Source organism: Merops nubicus, unplaced genomic scaffold (genome assembly GCF_000691845.1).
Source record: "Merops nubicus isolate BGI_N331 unplaced genomic scaffold, ASM69184v1 scaffold28523, whole genome shotgun sequence".
Classification (NCBI taxonomy): Eukaryota; Metazoa; Chordata; class Aves; order Coraciiformes; family Meropidae; genus Merops; species Merops nubicus.
Window position 1 is genome coordinate 1743 of NW_008597296.1, and position 8453 is coordinate 10195.

At 45.2% G+C, this 8453-nt stretch overlaps 2 protein-coding genes across 2 annotated transcripts; both read left to right on the forward strand.

The window, feature by feature from the left end:
* The first annotated feature begins 1536 nt into the window (after positions 1–1536).
* On the forward strand, positions 1537–2766 carry TRIM13 (tripartite motif containing 13). Its single transcript, XM_008936665.1, has one exon. It carries the CDS (start codon positions 1537–1539, stop codon positions 2764–2766), a length of 1230 nt encoding a protein of 409 aa, XP_008934913.1.
* Positions 2767–4469: 1703 nt separating this feature from the next.
* On the forward strand, positions 4470–7086 carry KCNRG (potassium channel regulator). The gene is made up of 2 exons (XM_008936666.1): positions 4470–5044; positions 6834–7086. Exons 1-2 carry the CDS (start codon positions 4470–4472, stop codon positions 7084–7086), a joined length of 828 nt encoding a protein of 275 aa, XP_008934914.1.
* Positions 7087–8453: the final 1367 nt, after the last annotated feature.

Genomic DNA, 8453 nt, shown 5'->3' on the forward strand with positions numbered 1-8453 from the left:
GAGACCTTGGGTGGTAAATGGAGTCGTTAGAGCTTTTCTCTGGGGTTTTGTCCCTAGCTGTAATGGTGGCTGCTTCTGCCCCATGACCTTATTCCTGCAGCTGAGTTAAAAAGCTGGCAGCTTTTTCAACCTCTCCTTAGACAAACAGGCACAGAGGATAGTCCTCTTCCTCCTCACTGGAGAGGCGTGGGAGGTTGGCTGACACCTCTTAGGAACGTTACTGTGAAGTCTTGCTGGGACTGTATCCATGGTCTTACAGGAGACCTTGGGTGGTAAATGGAGTCAGACCTTTTCTCTGGGGTTTTGTCCCTAGCTGTAATGGTGGCTGCTTCTGCCCCATGATCTTAGTCCTGCAGCTGAGTTAAAAAGCTGGCAGCTTTTTCAACCTCTCCTTAGACAAACAGGCACAGAGGATAGTCCTCTTCCTCCTCACTGGAGAGGCGTGGGAGGTTGGCTGACACCTCTTAGGAACGTTACTGTGAAGTCTTGCTGGGACTGTATCTGTCCCCCTGTGAAGGAAACTCAGGAGTGACCTTGCCTTTCTTCCTTGGAGTGATCTTTGCTTTCCTTGGGTCAGTGGTTTTGATTTTATTGCTCTTCTTGTCCTCAGCAGCATGCATCTTCCCCTGCAGAGAAGATCCAATCTTCCCCTTGCTCATGTGCCTTGCTGTCACAGCAGTATTCTTACCCATCTCTTTTTGGTGGCACATCTTTTAATTTATAAAAGCAATTTTATTACCTATCTATAAATAAATACATACTGTATAACGTGGAAGGAATTTATACAGGGGAAGCCTCTTTCTAATTATAGCTCAAAACTAAGTGTTGGAGAGTTTTGGCTAATACAAACTGTCATCCATTTTGGTCTTTATTAGGTATCTGTTTTCTGAGAGCACGCTGTAAGTTATAAGGTGTCTGCAGCTGAGGACTTGGCAATAACACCTTCTCTTGGGGATTTAAAAATATTGCAGGAGCAGGAGAAAAGCTAACTCTGAGTGAGTGCTGACTCACCTTTGGCTCTGCAGGTAGAACAAAGAGCCACACCACCTGTTCTGTAGCTGAAGAAAATCTGGAGCTGGGCTTTTCCATCTTTACTCTTGCCTTCTCACAGCAGCAGTGCGTGGCAGTTGTGAGCTTTGGAGGGGCTGAGTGAGTAGAGAGCAGGCAAGACTTAGCAGGGCCTGTTGGTTGGATATCTTCTGTGAAAATCCAACTTTCTGTGTATTGCATGAGTGAGGAAAGGTGCAAGTCTTGAACTGTTCTTATGAGTCCATGAGTTATTCCCATTCAGAGTCCATGCTGGGTTTGGCAAGCTGCCTTTTCCAGCATTTCTAGTTGAGAGTCCAAAAATGGTTCTGCTTGAACCTGCCATCTGGTGGCCAGAGACCACAGCTAACTGGACTGGCTGCTCTGTCTTAAGGATACTGGAGAAGAAAGTTGATCCTTTTTCCTTTTTGATTGGGTTTTGCATGGTTTCCCCGGAGGAGAAATAAATTTCATACATTCTGTTGCCATTTTTCCTCTCTTTCCTAGGATATGATGGAGCTCCTGGAGGAAGATCTCACCTGCCCCATCTGCTGTAGCCTGTTTGATGACCCTCGTGTCCTGCCCTGCTCCCACAATTTCTGCAGGAAGTGCCTGGAAGGAATCCTTGAGGGGAACGTGCGGAATGTGCTCTGGAGACCCTCCCCTTTCAAGTGCCCCACGTGCAGGAAGGAGACCCCCGTCACCGGCCTCAACAGCTTGCAGGTCAACTACTCCCTGAAAGGCATCGTGGAGAAGTACAACAAAATCAAGGTGACCCCCAAAATGCCCGTGTGCAGAGTGCACAGCGGGCAGCCCCTCAACATCTTCTGCCGCACGGACACGCAGCTCATCTGTGGGGTCTGTGCCACCCGTGGGGACCACACCAAGCACGTCTTCTGCTCCATCGAGGAGGCCTACTCCCAGGAGAAGAGGGCTTTTGAGACCCTCTTCCAGGGCTTTGAGACCTGGCGCTGTGGAGACGCCCTCTCCAGGCTGGATACCTTAGAAACCAGTAAGAGGAAAGCTCTGCAGATCCTGACCAAGGATTCTGACCAGGTGAAGGAGTTCTTTGAGAAGCTGCAGCACACGCTGGAGCAGAAACGCAACGAGATCCTGTCTGACTTTGAGACCATGAAGCTTGCAGTGATGCAGGCCTATGACCCAGAGATCAATAAGCTGAACACCATCCTGCAAGAGCAACGGATGGCTTTTAACATTGCAGAGGCCTTCAAAGATGTGTCTGAACCCATCGTGTTCCTGCAACAGATGCAGGAGTTCAGGGAAAAAATCAAGGTGCTCAAAGAAACCCCCTTACCCTGTCCCAGCGTGGACATCAGCTCTACGATGAAGAGCTTTGATACCAGCCAGTGGAATGGAATAAAACTAGTTGATGTGGACAAACTCTCTTTGCCTCAGGAGAACAACACTGTTAAATTCAAGATCCCCTCCATCTTTTCACGCAGGTTTCTAGTGAACTCTCTTCTTTGCTTGCTTCTCCTTGCTGTCACCAGAATGTCCTTTGTGGAGTCGGTCATCGACAACCTCCAGTGCTGGAAATCTCAGTTCTTCACCATGAGCTTGTCCTATTTGGCAGAGACAGTGGAGATAGCAGATCATGCTGTCTTTTACTGGGAACAGATGACAGATGGAGCTTCCCTTCTAAGAGAAAAGTGTAAAAACTATACGTTGGTTGTACTGGATAATGTTGCACAGTTTGTGTGCAAATATAAACTGTTGTGAAGTCCCTGCTGAAACAGAAGAACTTAAGAGAGATCTGGTGAAGAAAACAGATAACTTAAAACTAATGGTGTGGGTTTTTTTTTTCAGACTGCCAGTGAAAAACAGCCATTGAAAATGTTTCCAGAGCATTCACACTGTTCACATCGTTTGAGCACTGATGAACTGGAAGGTCAAGCAGAGCTCTGAAAAAGACATTGTTTCTGGAATCTTCTTTTGGTGATGATTATGGGAATATTATTCACTGTAAATCATTTTTCTTAAAATATAAAAGCCAAACTGTGTACTTGTTCTACAATTACATTAATGTTAAACTAAGAGGAAAAGAATCACTTGCTAAAAGGGCATAGTTAAATATTTTTTCCTACCAGGGAAGTGGTTTGGGAAGAGGAAGAGCAGTAGGGGTTGAGAAGAGCACTGTACCAAGAGACTGTTGAGGATTGCCCTTCTGCTGCAAAATGATGCAGAGCTCATCATCCACATCCTGGAGCTGCTCTCTGCCTGAGGATGTTGCTCCTTACTGAAGTAGAGGTGTAATTTTTGTGTAACCAAATGGTGTAATTGTCCTGTGCATCCAGATTGCTGTAGATACTGGTTCCTGTTTACATGTTCTGTACAAAAATGTATCTTCAGGGCAAGCATAAATTACAGGGGTAGAGAGAAGTCGATTGAGGGTGATAAGAACAAGCTGCAAGGTAGGACATACTTTGCAGTTTACTTTCCCAGCATCCAGTTTTTGGGGGAGCAGGGTCTGGTTAGATGCATGTTTCTCTGGAGCCACACTTCCTTCAAAAGTGGTGGTGAGTAAAGGAATCTCTGTCCTGTCCCTCTCTGCCTCTCCAGTTCATGATTCCAGAGCCAGGAAGAATGATGGGATGGTTCCTTGGAGCAGAGTGTGTAATGTGACAAGAGCACAGGTGCTGCTGGTGCACTGGAACATCTATAGGCTCTTCCAGGGTATTTTCATGTACCTTGTTTCAGAGATTAATGGAATTTTCTGAGTGTATTGATTTGGCTGTAGCATAACTACATACTGGATCTCAAGGGCTGGAACAGGCTGCCCAGGGAAGTGGTTAAATCATCATCCCTGGATGTATTTAGAACCCATCTAGATGGGTTGCTCAGGGATATGGTGTAGGAATGGCCTGGTAGAGACAGATAATGGTTGGACTCGATGATCTTGAAGGTCCTTTTCAACCACAGCAATTCTGTGATAACAATTGAAGTGAACAGCACACTTGAGTTCTCTGAAGTGCCCTTCTCTGAGAGCATACAGTGCTGAAACACATTGCTTGAAGCACACCTACCCTCTTTTTTGCAGTGGTCCTAGGACCAGCCATACGTAGAAGGAAAACCTCTAGTTGACATTTCCAGGCAACAGCCGTAACGACTGCCACACTTTGGGGGTACTCCCTGGCCTCTCTGGAGGTTTAATAAGTTGTGACAGTCAATTCACTGTCTTCCAGTAGCCCGTGCACGCTGTTCATTTAAAAAATAAAACATTAAATTCCAAGAATCAAAGTTTCCAAGCAACCAAACCCTGCAAACAAAACTCTTGTCCAACCTCTGTTGCCTGGAGATCCCGTCGCCGCTCCACGCCTCGCTCCAAACACTTGCTGAAAGCCCTGAGTGGCTCCTGCAGCTGCAGAGGCCTTGCAGTTTGGGAAGGATCAAGTCAAACACAGCTCCTCGGTGGCTGAGGTGGGATGAGCAGTCAGGTGGTGGCTCTGAGCGTGGGCGGGGTGAGGTTTGTCACCAGGGCCTCTACCCTGCAGCAGTTCCCCGAGTCCCGGCTGGCGCGGATGCTCAGCAACGACGACCAGGAGTTTCAGCTGCTGAACGGAGAGTTTTTCGTGGACAGAGATGGAGCTTTGTTCAGTTACATCCTCGACTTCTTGAGGACTCTGCAGGTCTCCCTACCTGCTGATTTCTCAGACTACCAGAGGCTGAGGAGGGAAGCGGAGTTCTACGGGCTCTGCCCTCTGGCCGAGCTCCTGAGCCAGGAGCAGCTGCTGAGGCCGCGGCGGGAGGTCCTGGAAGTGCGTTTTTCTCTCCAAGAGATGCAGGCTTTTTTCAGGATCTTTGGTTCCTGCAGCACCACCGTGGAGACGCTGGCTGAGCAGATCACTGTGTTCACAGGGCAGCACTCGGGGCAGAGCTGGAACAGCCCTTTTCCTTCTCAGAAACCACTGGTTCCTCTTCCTTTGGAAAGACCTTCCCACCACGACATGGCTTTTCAGTGTGGTACTGACTACTCTGCTGGAGACCAGTTTGTGGCCAGGTACTCTCCCTAGTGTGACTTCTTAGTAATGGAAATGCCTTTGTGACTTCAAAGCTCATTTTAAAGAAACTGTTGGACAGCTGTCTGAGAGAAAGGAAATAGGTTTCCTTCTTTCTGCTGGTTTAACATCTTTTTCTGGTTCTGAAGTACCCGGTTTCATTTCTGTTGCACTGGTTTGCCTGTTCTTCAGCTTTCTAAAATGCTGTTCTCAGTGCTCATTTTTGAGTTCTGTGGAGTGTTTTCTCTCTGCCCTTTCCTCCTCACTCACTCTCCAAGGCTTTAGAATTTCACACTATCAATGACCTTCTAGACTTGAAAAAACACAGAGGAAAATGAAGCGAAGGAAACAGAGTAAATAAGGAGTGGAGCACTGGGGAATTCTAACATCTCCACTAGCTCATCATCCAAAAGACTTTCATTTGGAAAAGAGGAAAAAAAATGGCTAAATGGGGTTAAAAGCATGACTGGAACTAAGAAATTCAGGAGCTGGAACACTTCTGTAGAGCCTTTCACTGGGGGGAGGGAGAAGGGGCATAGCTACATGCCACACAGTGGGTTTTCTCTGAATTCAGAGAAAATGTTCTGGTTTTATTAAGATTACTGTATATCAGTGATTTTTGTGATATCAGTATTGTATTCTAATAACAAATTACATTTTTTAAACAGGCTTTTGCTGGATGTCTCTATTGTATGGAGACACCTTCTTACTGTATAAGACAATGGAACCTAATTTGTTCTCTGTGGGTGTTAGAACCTGTGGAATTTTATGGAAATTTCATTGAAATATTTCCAAAAGGATTATTCTATCTGAATATAGGAATCAACAGAGCAGTTTGATTGTTTAAAAAAGAAAAAAAAAGGTTTATTTCTCTTCTAGATTTCTTTAGCTAAGCAAATAGAAGAAAAACTCCATTGCCAAACATAATCCAAACCTGAACTTTATAATGTGTTACTAATTTTAGTGGACTACCAATTGGTTGAGTAGATTATGGCAACTTCAACAGCAAAGAAAATATTCCTGATTCTTTCCTTTATTTCTTTAGACTTGGTGAATATTTTTATCTGCAGATGAATAGAAAAGTTTATCTTGGGTAATGAAACAAGTCGAGTTCGATGAAGTTGCCTCTTGAATGTCTATCAACTTATTCTTTGTGGTGACATGGACTCTTTGGCCTTTCCTGTGCTTTCCACAAATGCTTGGTGTACTATGAAACAGTTTCACCCCTGTCAGTTGTATTTTGTAGTAGTATTTTTACCTCTGTTCCTCGGAATGTCTGGATAGACTCTCAAACTGCATTTTATATGAAGTAAAATCATTTGAGGCAAGGTGAAAACGATTTTCATCCTTGTTACCACCAGGCCTGCTGTTCAAGGTAACTTTGCAATAAATGTCACTGTTTGTAGAGAGAGCTCCTGTGTCATCAAAGTGATGCTTTCTGATGGAAAGTGTGACTTCAGTGTCCTGTCTCTGATTTGCCCTTCCCTGGAAAACGGTTGCAGCAGGATATTGAACGTGCCACTCACCTCTCCATTAAATTAGCTGAGGTGGAGGTTGTCACAGCTATTTCTTAAGGAAGTTTGGATGTGGTGGTGAAAGAGAAGTGCCACTGTGTAACTGGGGGAAAGAGTTAAATAGTCCTCAGAGGAAGGAAAAAAAACCTGGAACCTTGGCTGCTGCAAACTGCTCTGACCTGCCTCTGAGGACCTGCTTTGGTTTTAAAAAAAAAATCATTCCATTCTTCAGGAAGTAATTAAAGTGTTGTAACTCCTTTTTTCTCCTTCATTTTAGGTATATTTCCATAAAGCCTGATAATAGAAAGCTGATTAATGGCACTAACGTGCTAGGCCTGCTGCTCAACACCTTACTCCAAAGTGGATTTCGCCTCCTGAGCACCAGGACGGTCTCCAGTGAAGAAAAAGTTGAATGCTACAGTTTGGAAAGGCTGCAGAGCCCAGGGTGCCTCAGCCTCACAGTGAACCAAGCCCCAGGGAGCTCTGGGCCAGCACAGGCAAAGAGAAGCCCAGTGCAGAAAGGGAAATAAAGGCTTTGCCTTCCACCTCTCAAAGGTGGAAGAGCACTAGTGGCCTTTTGGTGGCTTGTTTTGACACTGCAACTCTTGAGAGAAGTAACAAACAAACAGGCTTGCAGGTTTTTTTAAGTATTCAGAAAAAAAATTGCTTTCCTGAGTGATCCCTACCATCCCATCCTTGTCAGCTCTTAATAAAAAACACAAATTCAATACTGATTTTGTGCACCAGATTCCAGCATTTTCAGGGCTTGGTTTTGTTTTGCTCTGGGGCTAAAATTGATATTTGGACTCAAAAAAAATCAGCCATTCCTTCTAGAAAGTCATTTTTACGTTCCCTGCTAGTCTGGAAGTTGATTTTAAATACATTATAATACCTGAAGAAATAACAGCTGCTCTTCAGTGCTGAGAATTAAATGATCAAGGTCTCTGTGAAGAAAGGGTTGGTTAATTTTTAGAGCTTTTTCTATGAAAAGAGTGAAAATGTGATCAACAGCCCTTCAAATGCCAGAGTCTGCAGTTTTAAAACAGTACTAAGGATTTCTTAAGGCTTCTGAAGTGCTAAACATTTAGGAGGAAGGCTTGCCACAAGTGGCTTTAAAAGCCTTGGGAATGGTAGCCCTGTGCAATGCTTTGTAAAGATGCCAAAATTAGCTCAGATACCAGGAGAGGTGAGTTAATGAGGCCTTAAAAATGGGGGTGGGTGGTGGGAATCGTCCGTTTCTTGCCCTTAGGAGTTTCAGTGAAATGGATCCTTGCTGGCAGTGGTGCTACTCTTGGGCATCTCTTTTCTTCTGCTACTAGTGCATTGAGCTTGACACAACTGAAGCTCAGCAGTGAGCTCCTCCTTGCTTGTTCCAGAGCCTTCCAGGTTGAGAAGAACGTGATGATGGGACTACATCTAAGCTGCTTACAGGGGAGATAATGTAATAAATACTGAGGAACTTGAGTGGATGCTTTCAATTCAAATGGGATTTGTTTTGGTAAATAATGGCAGTATGTTCATACTCCTCTTCATACAAGAAGTTTTTTACCATGAGAACCATCATTCACTGGAACAACCTCCCCAGGGAAGTGGTGGAATCCCCATTGCTGGAGTTTTTCAAGATGCAGTTGGGTAGGGTGCTAGAAAATCTCACCTGGGCTCCCCTTCCCACCACTCCTTGGACCAGATGATCTTTCCAGGTGCCTTCCAGCCTGGCCTGCTCTGTGAAGAGCTGTGAGGTTGGATGTCAGAAGGCCTATCATGGTGGACCTTGAGGTCAGACTGCTGAGGGCAGCATTTGGGTGGCACAGCTCTGTGGGAAGACTGTCCCAGCTGGTGGCTGTACTGCAAAGATAATGCTGCTTGTTTTGTACGTTCATTTTGAGATCCATGGCAC

Excerpts from the sequence above, each read along its gene's own strand:
- TRIM13 (XM_008936665.1), top strand. The coding sequence starts at position 1,537 with ATGATGGAGCTCCTGGAGGAAGATCTCACCTGCCCCATCTGCTGTAGC.
- KCNRG (XM_008936666.1), top strand. The coding sequence starts at position 4,470 with ATGAGCAGTCAGGTGGTGGCTCTGAGCGTGGGCGGGGTGAGGTTTGTC. Across the intron at positions 5,045-6,833 it reads GGAGACCAGTTTGTGGCCAG|GTATATTTCCATAAAGCCTG; the intron begins GTACTCTCCCTA and ends CCTTCATTTTAG.